Source organism: Daphnia pulicaria, chromosome 8 (assembly GCF_021234035.1).
Source record: "Daphnia pulicaria isolate SC F1-1A chromosome 8, SC_F0-13Bv2, whole genome shotgun sequence".
Taxonomy (NCBI): Eukaryota; Metazoa; Arthropoda; class Branchiopoda; order Diplostraca; family Daphniidae; genus Daphnia; species Daphnia pulicaria.
This window is the reverse complement of record NC_060920.1, coordinates 7,774,838-7,791,166: the sequence shown is the minus strand read 5'-3', so window position 1 is coordinate 7,791,166 and position 16,329 is coordinate 7,774,838. Positions and strand designations below refer to the sequence as shown.

The 16,329-nt window shown below is 42.2% G+C and overlaps 7 protein-coding genes and 1 long non-coding RNA gene across 10 annotated transcripts; 3 read left to right on the top strand and 5 right to left on the bottom strand.

Annotated features, from left to right (window-relative positions):
• The first annotated feature begins 39 nt into the window (after positions 1-39).
• On the top strand, positions 40-3,683 carry LOC124352530 (alanine--tRNA ligase, mitochondrial-like). Of its 2 annotated transcripts, none has more exons than XM_046802051.1 (8): positions 40-448; positions 509-763; positions 833-1,030; positions 1,094-1,238; positions 1,330-1,469; positions 1,550-2,993; positions 3,064-3,411; positions 3,477-3,683. In XM_046802051.1, exons 1-8 carry the CDS (start codon positions 168-170, stop codon positions 3,681-3,683), a joined length of 3,018 nt encoding a protein of 1,005 aa, XP_046658007.1. In that variant the 5' UTR covers positions 40-167. The 2 variants fall into 2 exon arrangements, with proteins under 2 accessions (XP_046658007.1, XP_046658008.1); XM_046802052.1 differs by having other exon boundaries at positions 314-448; positions 838-1,030.
• Positions 3,675-5,852, bottom strand: LOC124352536 (putative L-aspartate dehydrogenase). Its single transcript, XM_046802057.1, has 9 exons — positions 5,640-5,852; positions 5,360-5,547; positions 5,234-5,285; positions 5,108-5,145; positions 4,902-4,997; positions 4,435-4,572; positions 4,311-4,353; positions 4,199-4,238; positions 3,675-4,111 (listed from the first exon to the last, which is right to left on the bottom strand). Exons 1-9 carry the CDS (start codon positions 5,680-5,682, stop codon positions 3,904-3,906), a joined length of 846 nt encoding a protein of 281 aa, XP_046658013.1. The 5' UTR covers positions 5,683-5,852; the 3' UTR covers positions 3,675-3,903.
• Positions 4,017-7,836, top strand: LOC124352538. 2 transcript variants are annotated; one of them, XM_046802059.1, is made up of 4 exons: positions 4,017-4,139; positions 7,068-7,243; positions 7,324-7,505; positions 7,573-7,836. In XM_046802059.1, the coding sequence occupies exons 2-4, from the start codon at positions 7,084-7,086 to the stop codon at positions 7,657-7,659; spliced, it is 429 nt and encodes a 142-aa protein (XP_046658015.1). In that variant the 5' UTR covers positions 4,017-4,139; positions 7,068-7,083; the 3' UTR covers positions 7,660-7,836. The 2 variants fall into 2 exon arrangements, with proteins under 2 accessions (XP_046658015.1, XP_046658016.1); XM_046802060.1 differs by lacking the exon at positions 4,017-4,139 and having other exon boundaries at positions 6,115-7,243.
• Positions 7,775-10,082, bottom strand: LOC124352531 (transmembrane protein 145-like). The gene is made up of 12 exons (XM_046802053.1): positions 9,972-10,082; positions 9,816-9,890; positions 9,670-9,744; positions 9,400-9,600; positions 9,251-9,335; positions 9,109-9,180; positions 8,890-9,039; positions 8,647-8,819; positions 8,383-8,555; positions 8,291-8,319; positions 8,124-8,215; positions 7,775-8,054 (listed from the first exon to the last, which is right to left on the bottom strand). Exons 1-12 carry the CDS (start codon positions 10,065-10,067, stop codon positions 7,833-7,835), a joined length of 1,443 nt encoding a protein of 480 aa, XP_046658009.1. The 5' UTR covers positions 10,068-10,082; the 3' UTR covers positions 7,775-7,832.
• Positions 8,130-8,743, top strand: LOC124352539. Its single transcript, XR_006921477.1, has 4 exons — positions 8,130-8,234; positions 8,306-8,335; positions 8,484-8,590; positions 8,660-8,743. It is a non-coding gene; the product is annotated as an uncharacterized LOC124352539 (long non-coding RNA).
• A 191-nt stretch (positions 10,083-10,273) lies between the features above and the next one.
• LOC124352537 lies at positions 10,274-11,300 on the bottom strand. The gene is made up of 4 exons (XM_046802058.1): positions 11,221-11,300; positions 10,790-11,074; positions 10,655-10,718; positions 10,274-10,588 (listed from the first exon to the last, which is right to left on the bottom strand). The coding sequence occupies exons 2-4, from the start codon at positions 11,054-11,056 to the stop codon at positions 10,311-10,313; spliced, it is 609 nt and encodes a 202-aa protein (XP_046658014.1). The 5' UTR covers positions 11,057-11,074; positions 11,221-11,300; the 3' UTR covers positions 10,274-10,310.
• A 208-nt stretch (positions 11,301-11,508) lies between these two features.
• On the bottom strand, positions 11,509-13,313 carry LOC124352534 (mitochondrial import receptor subunit TOM40 homolog 1-like). Its single transcript, XM_046802056.1, has 7 exons — positions 13,168-13,313; positions 12,875-13,009; positions 12,557-12,819; positions 12,392-12,497; positions 12,186-12,317; positions 11,971-12,116; positions 11,509-11,912 (listed from the first exon to the last, which is right to left on the bottom strand). The coding sequence occupies exons 2-7, from the start codon at positions 12,993-12,995 to the stop codon at positions 11,739-11,741; spliced, it is 942 nt and encodes a 313-aa protein (XP_046658012.1). The 5' UTR covers positions 12,996-13,009; positions 13,168-13,313; the 3' UTR covers positions 11,509-11,738.
• Positions 13,314-13,569: 256 nt separating this feature from the next.
• Positions 13,570-15,948, bottom strand: LOC124311922 (extensin-2-like). Its single transcript, XM_046776288.1, has 4 exons — positions 15,945-15,948; positions 15,423-15,786; positions 14,502-15,002; positions 13,570-13,573 (listed from the first exon to the last, which is right to left on the bottom strand). Exons 1-4 carry the CDS (start codon positions 15,946-15,948, stop codon positions 13,570-13,572), a joined length of 873 nt encoding a protein of 290 aa, XP_046632244.1.
• Positions 15,949-16,329: the final 381 nt, after the last annotated feature.

Here is a 16,329-nt window from a genome sequence, read left to right as displayed (position 1 = left end):
TGGCCATAGCTATTACTAGTTTTTTTTTCGTCTGCTACTAATTTGCATTGCACGAAATTGGCGCTAAAGGTTTTCGTCACTTTTTTTGTCAGTGATTAAAATTGTTAATTATTTGCTATATATTTGTAATTTTTTTTTAAGTTTTGGGTTTAAAGAGTTTGTTTAAAATGTTTAACCGGTTAGCCTTGTTGACGAAATTACATCGAATGAAAAGGTTAAAGAAGTGCACGTGCTTGTATCATTCCGGCTCGTCTTCGAGAGAGATTCGAGAAACATTTTTGGATTTCTTTGCCAAAGAACATTTGCACTCTCGAGTGCCTTCTAGTTCTGTGGTTCCGTATGGAGATCCTTCTTTAGCTTTTGTCAATGCAGGAATGAATCAATTCAAACCCATCTTCCTCGGTCAGGCTGCGCCTCAGCACCAAAGAGCTGTTAACAACCAAAAATGGTAAACATTTTGCTACTTGATCTTGTACATTACTCCAGTTAACCATACATTCATGTCTAGTATTAGAGTAGGTGGAAAACACAATGATTTGGACGATGTTGGAAGAGATGGCTATCACCACACATTTTTCGAAATGCTTGGGTCATGGTCATTCAACGACTACTTCAAAAAAGAAGCCTGTAGCATGGCCTGGCAGTTACTTACTCAAGTGTACCGAATTCCACCTCAAAAACTGTTCATCACATACTTTGGGGGCAATCAATCGCTTGGTCTACCATCAGATGAGGAATGCAGAGAAATTTGGCTTTCACTTGGGTAATTTTGAAAGCAGGTGTCCTCCTTTTATTTTATTGATCAACTCATAAAAACCTTGTTTTGTCACAGTGTAGCTGCTGATCACATTCTGCCATTCGGTATGAAAGACAACTTTTGGGAGATGGGTTTAGTGGGTCCGTGCGGGCCCTGCAGTGAAATTCACGTCAACAAAGCCAATTTGGAAACAAGTCTAGCCAGAACGTTGGTGAATCAAGGAACCGAAGAAGTTGTAGAAATTTGGAATCTAGTCTTCATGCAGTACAACAGGTAAAACATGACATTGTGAAAGTAATATGTTGTGCCAACACATCAATTATTTTCTCGTGACAGGATATCTAATCAAGTCTTGGAAAAATTGCCGGCTCATCACATTGATACCGGTATGGGTCTGGAGCGGTTGGTGGCTTTCCTGCAGAATAAAAACTCCAATTACGATACCGATCTTTTTCTTCCCCTAATCGACGCTGTTCATCAGGTAGAGTCATTTTTCAATTGTTTCGAGTTTAAAGAATAGGTGATATTTTATTCCCCGTTTTTTTTTTCTTGTTTGGAAATTTTTTTATCAGATTTCAGGTGGAGTTCCGTATCAGGGTTCCTACGATATGCAGTCTTCTCAGGGTCAACGTGACTGGGCGTATCGATTACTCGCTGATCATAGTCGGATGATCACGGTGGCATTGGCAGATGGCGCATTCCCAGATAACAAGTGAAACTCATTATTTGATTTTTAACCATGATTCGCTTCAGTAATGTCATTGAATGCGGTTTTGTTGTGTTATTCTACAGTCATCGCCTGCGGCGGGTGATGCGACAAGCTATGGTAACGAGCCGGAAGTGGTTCAACCAAGATGCGTCACTGTTGCTGGAACTGAGCCAGCGAGTTGCAGACATGATGGGTGGAGTGTACCCGGAACTAAGTCGGAATTTGAGCAACGTCCACATGCTTCTGCGGTTCGAAGAGGACATCTTTCGCGACCATCTGGCCAAGTCCGGCCGAGAGTGGTCCGCCATAGTCAACCAGTTCCCAGAGCTATCAGCTCTTCCAACCGACCAGCAACCCGGACTTATTGCCGGACTCAGACAATTAGAAGACTGGAGACGTTCTTCCGGCAGCGACAAGATATCCGGCTCCCTGGCCTTCAAGCTTTATAGTACTCATGGCCTGCAGGAAGATTCCCTGCAATTATTAGTCCAGCTGAAAGGATGGAACGTCGATTGGCCACAATTTCATCAATTGATGGCCGATGAACGAATGTCTACCAAAATTCAATCATCCGCTGCTGTCAGCTCTCAGTTCCAGTGCGCCACGTCTCTTAAAGTTGCGCCAACTGCTTGGCAATGCCAAGACGTCTGCTCTCGCAATGCAGAGGGTCACTACACTTTCAAACCATTCGACGCGACCGTGACGGCCCTCGTTAGCCAGGACGGGCGTACGATAGAAGAAGCTGCCACTGGTGATCGAGTAGCCGTGATTGCAGACAAGAGTTGTTTTTATTACGAAGCAGGCGGACAGGTGAGCGACACTGGTCGATTGCTCTGGCCGACCGGTGCGGGTCAAGTGGAGGAGATTCGACGTGTCGGCGATCACATTTACCATCTGATAAAGGTCAACGAAGGCAACCTTCGAGTCAATCAGACGGTTCAAATGATGTTAGACGAGGACAATAGACTCAACACAATGGCCAATCACACTGCGACTCACCTACTGCAAGCCGCAATCAAGGATATCCTCAAAGTTACTTGTCAAAAATCCAGTTACGTGACACCAGAGCATTTCCGTTTCGACTTTGGTCTCTTTCAATCGGAATTTACGCTAGAAATGATCTCGCAAGCCGAATCGTCGGTCCGAAATTGGATATCCCAGCGTCTAGCCGTTGACCGATTGATGTTGCCTCTCCACCAGGCCGTCTCTCTCGACGGGATCACGCTGGTGCCCGGCGAGAGCTACCCGGATATGGTCTCCGTCATTCGAGTCGCCCAGGAAAGCAGGAAGGACGAGGCCATTAGTCTTGAACCTTGTTGCGGAACTCATGTCCGCAATACCGCCGATTTGGAGGAATTCGCAATCCTGAGCGTCAAGTCGGCCGGAATTGGAAGCCGGTCCGTTAGAGCCGTTACCCGCGCCACAGCTAAACAGTCACTGTGTCGAGCCGATGATCTGAAACGTGAGTTGAATATCCTTGAGGAGATGGTCAATAAATTCAACGCTGTCGAATTCACCCAATTGAAGGTAACCGATTCATTTTCGTCCTTCAGTTTCAGATATCTTTTAATCGCTCGCAATTTATTTATTGACGCAGGAATTGGACAAGACCTTGAAACAGTTGCGAGAAACAATTAGCAGCGACGATGTGCCACTGATAGTCAACAAAGAACTTTCTGTCCGATTAGAAAAATTGGAATCGTACGTTCGACAAGCTGCCCAAGAGACGTTAGCGCGGCTGATGCAGCACCAAGTCGAATCGGCTGTCAGCCATGCGGGTCCCGCATCGTTTGTTATCGTCTACCTGTCAATACCGCATGAAATGTTGGATATCGGCCGGGCGAAACTTTCTTTGATCAAAGCAACGCGGCACTGTCCTCACAAACCGATTCTAGTCTTGGCTTCAGACGATGGATGTTTAATTGGCCGCTGCACGTTCCCTCAGGTATTGTTTTTGCCAGACTTCACACTGATAAGTTTTATCTAAATTTAGTATTGACTCGCCGATAGGAAATGGTCACCGGAGACTTTGATGCTGAGAAGTGGAGCGGCTACGTCATCCGAGCTATCGGTGGCAAAGGGAGTTCTCCTAAAGGTCAAGATCCGCGATTCAACTACAATATCAGGAGCCGTAAATTAGTCAACGATAGCGAAGAATCCGTCCGACATCAGGCGCTGTCCCTGGCCACACAATACGCCAAGAATCGATCGTTGTAACAATTTTTATGTGTAGAGAAAAACAACCATACAAGAAAGAAAAAATTTTCAAGAAAATAATATCGAACATCCACCTTAATCCATCACCCACGAACGCTCAGTGGTGTATCTTACAGCGTAAGTTTTTCGAAATTAAGATAGCAGACAAAAGCGCTGGAATGTTGTGTGGATTTGCAATGTAGCAGGTATGTGTTTAGCATGGAGTTTTTCTTTACGCCCTTCAACAGAGGATGAATCCTGTTTCTGGATGGTAGCCATGACGACGTGCCGCGTTCAGAAGGGACGAGAAGAAGGATCCAAACGTGGCCGTACCGGTGACAGCGCCGGGATCGGCTGGGTTCTTGCGAATCGTCTTGGTGGTGAAAGTCCTCCCGTCACTTTGGGACGGTCCGGTGACCTCCACTTCAATGACGTGCCAGTCCAATAAGCTGCCAGAGAAGATTCCCACATTCCAAGGTAAGAAAATCCTATTTTAGTACTGGTTTCCCTTTTTGTTTTTTGTCTTGGTTGCTTACCTTGGATCGGCTATAATCCTTCCGTAGACCATGTCGAAACCTGAAAAGGAATTTCGAAACATTTATTGAAAATCGCCGCACCATTAACTTCAATCACGAGTCGCACTTTTACCTAGATTACTCGCAGCCACAGCTGCCGCCGCCATGGTATTTACCTATTTAACCAAGTTAAAAACAAACATTTATCGCGTCATCAAGTCAATATTAGGTATAGACGCAAAGAAAATGAAACTCACGTTGTTGGGCGCCAGCGGGCATAATTGACGGACGGAGCCTTCGTACACGACTTTAGGTTCTGTAATAGCCGTTATGTCACCTTCAGAATCAGTCAACTTGAACGATGACGGGTGTTTCGCCATTGTGATCGTCAGACCCTGACAGATACCGAGTCCCAATTGATTAATCAAACGAAACCAAAATTTGATGACTCAATTCTTTCCGACCCACTAATTTTTAATTTCTTTTTGCGACGTAACCGATGACTCGGTTCAGGTGTCTTTAGTGGATGTACGTGAAAAATGCCAACAGATAGTTGTTGACGTTCGTATTGACCTTGTAGTAGCTTCGTAAAATTGTGTCTAATTTAGGAGTCACGCATTTTATACAATGGGAAGAGAAGATGCTAAATTTGGGTACGCAAATTTCCTTTTTCTGGGGCAACTTGTTTAGAATGCAAACAGTATTTTGTGGGTATATTTTTTACCTTCAGACTTCCTTGAAGTGCCATTCTTCTTATGTCCTCCCCACCCCAGAGGGCGCCGCTGGGCACGTAGACAGCCCGGTTTTGTGTGTTAGTGGCCTATTTAACCAAAAGTTTGCGACGTCAACGTACTGTCTGTAGGTTACTTTTTAGAAGCACTACTATTCAAGGCACGGAAAGAGCTCCTATTTTTGTTTAGTTCTTTTTACCTTTTGCAGTAAATCGTACGTTTCCTGGTCCGCCAAGGCTGTTTAAATTTACAATACGTATTGATCTTTTTAGAAAATGATTAGCTTGTACAAGTTTTGATTGAGTTCGACAAAAAATGAAAATACCGGTCGGGCTTCCGATGAAATATGCTCCGTGTTCCAGGAAAAGTTGGCCATACTATTAATATCATTCGTCGTATCATTAAGGATATGGTAGTGGATAACGTCTGGAATGTTACTGGTTTTATTTACCTTCTTGGTTATGGACGGGTGAGCCACTTCGACAATCAAATCGACTTCTAATTCGAAAATGTTTTCCAATTTGTCCAAGATGAGAGATGGCGCCACGTGACGGTCAATCAAAACATTCTTGGATCGATTCCACACAAAAGCAATTTCGAACTGCGGATGCGACTCCAGCAGAGAGTAGAGATACTGACCTATATTGCAGATGAACCGGCGATCACTACTACATAGTTACTACTTCTGTAGCTCTAACATAAATAACAAAAACTTGTCACTAGTTTCTTACCCAGGTGTCCAAATCCTACTATTCCAATCCGGAGTTTAATCATGGCTCTGAATCTTTTGATTTTTTACCAGCAAAAACTGTTGCAATCTGACAGTTGCACGCACACTTGTTGTTGAATCGCTCGTCGAGCGTCTTCACTCCTCCAAGGTCGCTCACAATTGGTTAGAGGGAGGGAAAATCGCCGTAACAAACCCGGCCATACTCCGCAGGGGAAAATGATGGGGAAAAAATCAGGCCGCCGCTCTAGCGGGTATCATTCAAACTACAACATCGTTACAGGTTGAAACATAGCGGGATGAGTTCCTCTGTTTGAAAAGCGCCCGAAAAATCGTTAATCGTCGTTTCCAGAAACTATCCGTCGACGAATGAGATAGCGTACGTCATGGCTGCAGTCAGTCCAGCTTTGAACGACTGTAATTCTATTTATTAGATTTCTTTCCACATATCTTTTTGTCCAATGTGAAATCAAATGCTGAAATGCGAATCATTGAAATATGATTGAAGCAAGAAGAGACCCAGCTGGCGGGCAGTCTGATTTCTGAAAGCTGATAATGGCAAAGTCAAATTTGGAACTAGGGTGAGCAATTCAACTGGAGTAAAGTTTGATTTCAGTCTGGATAATAATGCCAGGGCAAATGTTACGTAAGAGCTATAACGGGTTTCAATTCCAATCCTATCGTTAGTTAACTTAAATAACAAACGAAATAATTCGATTGTCATAATTTTGTTAAATTGTGTTATTTGAACCAACATTTTTTTGTTTTTTTTTTTGTTTCTCATTTTACTCGCAGAATTTTTTCTAAGTAGCTCACTTGCATAATCCGTATTCTACTTAAATGCTGTCTATGTACTTTTCTAACCTTCTTAACGGTGTTTCATGCGGCTCTCGCTCAGTTTTTTCTTTGTATGCTTGATGGGAAGTCTATCCCAACTTTTTCCCGCGTTAATCGATTCACCACACTTCCTCCCTCACACACAATATTGATTTTTGTGCATATTAAGCACATTATTATTTTGATACAAACGTACACACTTCTTATTTCGAGTGGGCATGCGTGATCACCTTAGGTCTCGTGGGTTTGTTTTGACAACGCCAGTTGATTAATCGGGCGAGACTTTTTGAATTCCGTTTTTCAACTGCGTACGCATCAAGTAAAAGCAACCACATTTTCATCGGCTCAGGCCCTGGCTGGTTGGTGGACATTGATCCGGCGGGGGAGCATAAAATATTTGTATATTAAACCTCCTCCCCCTCACAAGTTGTGGTCTCGTTTCGGTCCATCTGACCGACCTCAATCTATGTGAAACGCATGCGTTTCCGATTCTTCCTCCGCTAAACAAACAGAATAGATGGGGCACCGGTGGGTTTGCTAAAGACCCCGTAGTTGTTCATCCCTATGAACTGACATTAGACGTCATGATCTCCAGGTTTCTCTGCCAATAAATGGGGTGCGGTGCTTCGAATCAAACCAGCGCATTGGAAGACTCGTCTCCGAACGGCCGTACTTCCTTGGACGAGGAACTATCTGAATCGGGCGAGACAGCCAGCCTTACGCATTCGTCGCTAACGAGTTACGAACTTCAGCCACCGCAGCCCATTAAAGGTAGCGTTTAAATAAACACTGGCACTAAATCGCTTTAGCAAGAAATTGGCTCATTGGTTTCTTTTTTAAAATTTTCTCAGAAATGAAAGCCCCAATAGCCTTTGAAGTGCCAGGACAAAACCCAGATGAAATCGGCGAGGGTGTTTCTATCATTCAAGCTCATCCGCCAAGGCGACTGAGACGTCTGGAAGACGAACAAGTCAATTTGTCTGCGGAAGAAGTTGAGCGCCGCCATGCCTTGGCTGAACAACGCCGACAAGAGGTTGTTTCTCGATCGAATAGTTTTTAAAAAAGGTTTAGTTACTAAATTTGATTGTTTTATTATTAAGGCTCTGCAGATGCGCGTTCAAAGTGCCCGCCTTTCGACGTCCAAAGGACCGAGACGTCAACTGTTGGCTCCGATAACCAACGAATAAACGCGAATAAATTTTTGCACTAAATCAAAAGTAAAAGGCACCAAGTTTGAATCGCACGAACCCCTTAAAAGAAATCCCGCCTATCAAAACCACTGTGATATTCTAACGAGTGACATCAAAGAAACTGTGCGATGTATTTTGCACGCATTGAGAGAATACACGGTAAATAGACATTAATGGACGGCTCCGTTACTGATGGCGTAGATAGATCCATTGGGGTTGCTGTAACGCAGTGTTGGCTCATAAGGATGGTGTGGAAATCGATCCAAGTCTAAATGGTTAGGAGACAAGCTGTCTTCCGACTGGTCGCTAATGCGTTGTTCCATCACTCCAATCTGGGACGTACGGACATGGTAGGGGAAATTGCTGTTGGCCGCGTTGGGGCGAGTCAACACCTAAAGCCATTCACTTGGTTACAGTCACACCACTTGAAAACAGCAAAACACAGATCATCAATAATGTACCAAGAAAGCCAGAAATCCCAGAAGTGCAAATGAATGTTCCACTCCAACCATGGATGTTTCTCTCACCCACTTGTCGACCAGATGATTAGAAACTAAAGATATAGTAGCTCGGTAATTATTTTTATTTTATTTTTGTTATGTTATCTTGAATTAACGCATTTTCTTACGTATTATGATGACAGGACCAGAGACGAACCTTGTAACAAGAAAAGGTAATAATAAATCAGTAACCAAAAATTCATGGGGTCATAAATATTACCATAACGACGAAAAGAAGAAAAATGGCAGATAAAACCCATTCTTTTCCGGATAATGTTTCAAAGTAAAAGCCAAACCATAAACAAATGTCATCCATCCCAGGAATCGCAGAACCAGCAGTCCATATCCCGCAGGGGACTCGTATACGTAGAGAACTTTCCCCGGATCAAAGTACTGTTGTTCAGTACACAAAAGTGATGAATAAATAGGTAGGTTGCTCTCCTGAATCTGTAATTAGTACGCTCCTAGCTTCCACGTCTTTTACCTGTCTTTCGTAGGTGAAGAGGGCGATGTAAGTCACGCAGTAGAGCGACATGAAAACAGTCACCTTGACAACCGAACGTGATCGAAGTCTAGCCCGCGTCACTGTGTAACCTTTGCCCAGCAATATCAGCATCAAAATGTAAAAGATTTCCGATGTGGCCTCGAACATCCGTCCTATGAAAGGAGCCGATCAAGGAGACATTGACATTTCCATGTAGAAATGCCGTTATTATGTATTTGTTACCTAACGTTTTCAGACCAACAGATCCAACTCCGTCGTTAGCATATTTTCCGTAAGCGACAGTTAGCAGAAAAAGGCCGACTGCTTGGAGAAGAACGCTCGTGATGAACATCTTGTAAGTGGAATGTAAAAGCTGCCTCGCCTTCAGCTCTCCTGCTCATTATTATGCAGACGTATTAATAAATGTAATCAATTTGTTCATTATAGATTCACAAGACTTACTCCCGCACATGATGCACACAATCGACAGAGTAACTTGTGCCAACAGGAAACCAATCAACATATGTAAAATATCTGAAAGTAGACATTTCTTATATAGGAAGCTTGTATCGATCGGTCAGAATTATTTTGAAAATATGTTTACAGAATTCGTCGGCGGAAAATTGCTGGAACCAAATATCATCACTAGGCCCGTTCGTCATCCAGAAACGGTACTTGAGAGACAACCCCTGTCAACGATGAATTATGGATTGTGTTTATAGTGATCGATTTTGAATTATTACAACTAGTCACCTTTGAAGATGGACAGTTACTAACAGCAATGAACCACCAACGCTCCCTCGACGAACGGAAGGTCCTGTTCCCGACGCACCGGTATTTAGCCTTATCCTGATCCAGCCGGATGACTTGGCATTCCGCCGACCGAGATGCTGAGGTAAGGTTGATTATTTGATTGTTTTCGATTAATAGAAGCGATTCGCGTTCTTCGCAGCTCTTTAGAAAGACATACAGAAGCTTTTAAGTAGGATCCATTGCTCATAAAGATACAAGGGATTAAGTTACTCTGGTTTGATCGTAAGCCAGTGGCCACTGCCTTGGTGTATCATAATACAGCAAAAGTTTTTGAACGGCGTAATCCTTTGGGCAAAGGAGAACGAACGAGGATTAACGGACTTTATGTATGCACCTTGTTAAATCAATTTTCTTACTAAATCGTACTCGACATCATACGTGAATCTGCCTTCCATCGAGAGAAAGCAAAACCGAGCAAGGAACGTCCACCTCTGTTGACAAATGTTATTAAATAGTCTAAACATCATTTGGCTGTTGAATAACAATAACAATAACAATAAAGAACGACAAACCTGGACTGGATCGTTGAGTTGACCTTCGACATATTTTGCCGACACAGGTGGAAACAGGAAGCAGATCAAGGCCGATATCACAGCCAGCCGATTCATGGCTACTCAATAATCATCGGCGAGACACGGCCAAACTCTGACTGTAACAAATGCTGGGCACTTGGAGTGCAGTCGAGGGCCAGTAAAGTGGGCAAAGGAGGGTGGTGTAGGGGTTGGGCAACGATTGTCCTGTGACTATGGCAACCATAAAGGAACAACAGTAACAGCCTGTGCTTGGGGTTTTCCTCGAGCAAATCGAAGTTTACTTATTATTAATACTGTGTATTTTTTTTTAGAGATCAACTAATTATGTTTCATGGCTTTTTTAGATCGGCTAGACGTTGAGCTACTGGTATTATCTTCTTTTACATTTGACGACAAAATACTTTTCGAATCTTCAACTCGTTTTGTAATCCATTCTGGAACGTTGCTTGGAGCTGCCCAAGCGAGTTGTTTGTTGTACATTACTGCCATCACTGCACAATGAACACCAACCAATCCCAGAATAATCAAGTTTATGTGTAACAGCTCTCCCAGCAGGTAAGCGTGATGGCCGTGAAGAAGTACGAGACCCAATGAGCCTGAAATCACGCAAAAGACTAATCAGTATTTATCTCTTGATAGAAAATAACACCTGCAGTATTTACCTATAAAGAGCGGTAATACTTTCATGCGACTCCCGGTCCAGTTGAGCGAGCTCCAGTGAATAATCTGACGGTAAATACGCACAAGGTTAATTAAAATCGTGATAAAAAAAAGCAACATTACCAACAGATTCAAACCTTTTTCGTGTAACTCGACGAATTCCATGTTACGTAGCAATATAAATGATGCGCCATAACAAAAGTGTCTGCCATCCAAAATTGGGTGACGACGACTTGTGAAGTTGTAGCAATTGTCAGAGTAGCGAAAAGAAAGAAGTATTGCAATCGTGCCATGTCTTTTAATGGTAGTGCACGAAACGATAAGGCGATATGAGCGTGAGCAAGCGAAAGAAACCCCTCGAGAATGAAGAGAACGAAACAGAAGATGTCGAATGGCGTTTCCATTGTGTTAGAATTGCGAGTCTATAAACAACAATGACACTTAATATTTTAAAAATAAAACTGCACGTACTACATTCGTTAATTCTTAAATATTATCTTCACAATACCTACATCTCTTTACAGTACGAATCCCCTCACATTTGTCAATGTCTACATAATAACTTTACCTTTGTTCCTCGTTCCTTAGAAAATCGACATGAATATGTGTTATGGAGAATTGAAAAAATTGTGTAATTAGTCTCAACAAACTTACGTTATTTTATATTACAAGTTTCACCTTTCACGTACATGAAAGTTGAGAAGAAAAACACCTGCAAAACTAGCACACCTTGAAAGCTTAACGTCGTCTGTAACCAAGAAACCGTTATCTCTAACGATTTCAAACCCGAATTGGTTTCGGATTTTGAACCGCAACAGCATCCGTCGGCTCTAAGCTATTCTATTGGATGAAATGATTCTGTAAAAAATTTCTGTTGTATTAGGCATTTTTACTAACGAGTGGGTTTGTTATGAACAAATAGTTAGATCAAACGGCTGTCCAGGAATTGAATGATATTTAAAGATTCGGATGGCATGATTGTACAGCTGATTCGATACCAAATTGTCCATTTTCATGTGGTAGATTTGAATTGACTACAAATTAATATGAAGCTCTCCTTGGCATCACAATAGCTATTTTTTCGTTCTAACCAATAATTAATCCGCATCCCAGGCGGAACTGATTCTTGGAGTGGTTCATCAAACCACTGAGAGCAAAAGTAAAAGGAAGAGGTTGTAGTTTCTTTTCCAGTACACCGCCAACAGTCCAGTTGGAGTCTAACATTCCGCGGAAGACCAAATTTGCTTTTGGTAAATCAACCTAAATTTCGTTATGGATTTAGACATGTGGAATCAATTTATCTCAATATGAGGAATACCTGATAACCTATAGATGCAACCGATTCTTGAGCTCTAATATTGGTTTCTAGTTCAACACCAATCTGAACTTGTTCACTCGCTTTTTGGTGGAAACAAAGATGCAATCCAGAACCGCCCACCGTACCACTCAGATTCCAGTTGGAACCTAAGTATAAAATGAATATTAATTATTTTTCAAAGATCAAGTGGACAAATATTTATATTTTTTAAATACCTGTGTATCTTCCAACACCGGAAATCACAGCAATACCTCCACCCGGTATTCCAGAGCCATACTGGTAGGCTACTTCTCCACCGACGGCAACGTTAGGCATGACAGACTGGAGGTAATGAAGTACGGATACGCCTGAAAAATACATATGAAGTAAGTGGGGGGGGGGGGGAAACAACAATAGTTTAGTGTAATTACTATTATATTACCTGATCCATTGATAAAATCAGGATTCCCCATTGTTAATGAGGCTGTGTATGAACTGCCTTTGTAGTCTGTAGTCAATTGTGTGGCAACAAATTTTGAGTTTTGGATCTAAAAGAAAAATAAATAGTTGGAGGAAAACTGTCAGACTTGCAATTAATGAGATTTACCTGCGAGACAAACTTCATCCGAGTGTTCTTATTCAACTGGTGGATTATGTTTGCATTTAAATTTCCACTAGGATCAATGTCTCCAAGTAAAATAGGATATGCTTCAGATGGACCATATTGTTGTGGGCCAACATATGTGGCACCAAATCTGTAACCTGATGGAGTCACCGAACTCATGTTCAGTGTGTGTGAAATTTGGAAATGATTGCTGAGACCCTTATTCACCATAATCTTGGCTCCCTCAAAATTGACTGGGAAAACATCTAAAAAAAAATAACAGTGAGAATCATGTGTCAAACACTTTAACAATTATGCAACCTTTGGTTTTCTTGTGTAAATCTTCCACTGTTCCAGGATTTTCTAAGGGATGTTCATCAGCCACTAATGCAGGTGGTAATGGAGGTGGCACAGGGGGGCCAGAAGCTAAGACATTTCCCATTTTGAAACAATGGTCTATCATTCAAAATGTAACATATTATTAAAACATGTAAATGTAGATTAACACAAAGATAACTCAAGTGAATTCTTTTCTCTCCCATTGGATCAAAATAAGCCACCAAAATTGTGTTTCAACCAAATAAACAGATAACTCTATACATTTCATAAATCACCTTTCGATTTACTAGTTTATAGTAATAAAGTTATGTTCTTGTAGATAAACTTCCAAAAAAACCATGTGCCACTATGCAGAAGTGAAGAAAACCGGCCCAGCAAGAAACACAAGGCAAACGAATGGGAGGAAGGGTAGAAATACGGGAATGGAAGTTTTGCTTGCTAGTAGAGATGAACGGAATAGATACGAAATCTTCTGTCCGATTATTTCAAAAATTTATTAAATAAAAAGAAGTTCAATAATTTCATAGAGCACTTCAAAAATACAACTGCAAAATATTTCAGGTCCTACAATAGTACGCATTGGCAATGTGACTTAATTTAGCTTGTAGTAGTTGTCCGAAAATTAATAACACTTGGATAAAAAAGCACATAAGAGACCAGTGGCGCGCCAGTGGTCTTTATCTGTGAAAACAGTATCAAGAATACTATTAGTCAGTATTTTTCGATCAAATCAAAATACAAATTTTAATAAATGTAAGCACAGGGGTACTTTCGCGTCCAACTGGTTTTTTGAAATGGTTACAAGCTATTACAAGTGCCTCTAACCATAGACATCATACATATGCTTCAAAGAGGTTTTAGTAAGCTTTCTAAGTCTTCTGAAAATCATTTTTTGCTGCTTCTATTCGACAAGAGGCAAAACGTCTTCAAACTGGGTTTCATCGATTCCATTAAGTGCCTTTTACTGAGTCGGTATAATATCCAAGTAAGAAAAGATCATTTTCTTGCATACTCTCATCTTTCTTTAAATACAAAAGATTTCACTTGTGAAGAAACATTTCTGCCCGACTTAATGTGTTGATCAGATTCCGCTCATTCGGCGCACCTCGCTGGAATTGAGAGAAAGATTTCAGGATTTATTCACTTACCTCTTGTAGGTTGTGACTCAGGCCGCTCACCGTATCTACGATGCCCGTACCATAAATTTGTTCCAAATAAATGAAATCTAATTTTTAACCACATAAATATTTTTATTGATTATCTCATTAAGACACCACATTCCAAACCAATTGACTAGAAGATATGGAACAGAGATATGCCGTAATAAAATTCAATTAACTTTAATAAAGACTATACATTTTTTAAATAGCGCTAATAATATTTTGGAGCTTCAGTGTAGTAAGCTGGGGCAGCGTAGGTTGTGGTGTAGTATTCAGGCGCCTTGGTGGTGTAGTACTTTGGTGGTTCAGTGTAGTAACTCGGGGCAGAGTAATATTTGGGAGCCTCGGTGTAGTAAGTTGGGGCAGCATACGTGGTAGTGTAATACTCGGGGGCTTTGGTGGTGTAGTAAGTTGGAGCCTCAGTGTAATAAACCGGGGCAGAGTAATACTTCGGGGACTCAGTGTAGTAGGTCGGAGCGGCATAGGTTGTTGTGTAGTATTCTGGTGCCTTAGTGGTGTAGTATTGAGGAGCCTCAGTCTGGTAGTAGCTTGGAGCTGAGTAGTACTTGGGAGCCTCAGTGTAATAGGTTGGAGCGGCGTATGTTGTTGTGTAGTAAACCGGAGCCTCGGTGTAGTAACTCGGAGCTGAGTAATATTTCGGAGCCTCAGTGTAGTAAGTCGGGGCAGCGTACGTTGTTGTGTAATATTCGGCCTTCTCGGTATAGTATTCAGGTGCCTTGGTGGTGTAGTAGCTTGGAGTAGCGTAAGTTGTAGTGTAATAAACTGGAGCTTCGGTGTAGTAAGTTGGCTCAGCATAATAAGATGGAGCAGCAGCAGTGTAGTAAGTTGGGGCTACATAGTACTTGGCTGCTTCAGTTGTGGTGTAGTACGGGGCAACTGTGGTTGTGTAGCTTGGAGCAGAGTAGTATTTCGGGGCTTCTGTGTAGTAGCTGGGGGTAGCATAAGTAGTGGTGTAATAAACCGGGGCTTCAGTGTAGTAGGTCTGAGCTGCATAAGTGGTGGTGTAATACTCCGGAGCCTTGGTGGTGTAGTACTGAGGTGCCTCGGTGTAGTAGCTCGGAGCTGCATAAGTGGTGGTGTAATACTCAGGAGCCTTTGTGGTGTAGTACTTGGGCGCCTCGGTGTAGTAACTTGGAGCTGCATACGTGGTGGTGTAGTACTCAGGAGCCTTTGTGGTGTAGTAGCTTGGAGCTGCATACGTGGTAGTGTAGTACTCAGGAGCCTTTGTGGTGTAGTACTTGGGCGCCTCGGTGTAGTAGCTTGGAGCTGCATACGTGGTGGTGTAGTACTCAGGAGCCTTTGTGGTGTAGTACTTGGGCGCCTCGGTGTAGTAGCTTGGAGCTGCATACGTGGTAGTGTAGTACTCAGGAGCCTTTGTGGTGTAGTACTTGGGCGCCTCGGTGTAGTAGCTTGGAGCTGCATACGTGGTGGTGTAGTACTCAGGAGCCTTTGTGGTGTAGTACTTTGGTGCCTCGGTGTAATACGATGGAGCTGCATACGTGGTAGTGTAGTACTCAGGAGCCTTGGTTGTGTAATACTTGGGTGCTTCGGTGTAGTACTCGGGTGCTTTAGTTGTGTAACTAGGAGAAGCGTACGTTGTTGTGTAGTAGGACGCCGTAGTTGTGTAACCGTACCCGGAAGCCATCGGTACACCCATGGCCGATCCGGCCATCAACGAGACAACAGCCAAAAGCAGCGACACGCCGTAATTAGCTAAACAATGAGAAACATTGTCAATCGTCAGGTTTACAAGTGTCAATCAAGAAACGCCGTTATCATAAATTTACAAAGATACTAATACAAAAAATTACGATGAAGAAACACGAGATTAACCAGATGACATTAAATAAGAAACTGGACGATAGTTTTACCCATGATTGCAAACTGATGTTCAGTTTACGACGAAGAATGTAGAAAGTGCAAATTGCTTTACTGCTGTTGTCGTGTCGGAGATGCTCACTCGACTGATTTCCAATTACTTTTTCCTCTCTTTTTATACGTTTTTTTGTCACCCTGTTTGACGTCTGAACCTATTCGATAATGACGTAACAGACGATATTCTCACCCCACCTCTATTATTAACCTTCTTTATCCAATTTCTATAGCCACTGGCAATAGAGTATAAAGAAAAAAAAAAGAATAAAGAATAAATGGATTGATAAATGTGGATGTAAAAGGAAAGTAGTTACAGGTAATTAGAGAAGTAAGAAACAGAAACTGCCTCAGGGTCAGAGTTTATTATCGATCAAAACAACT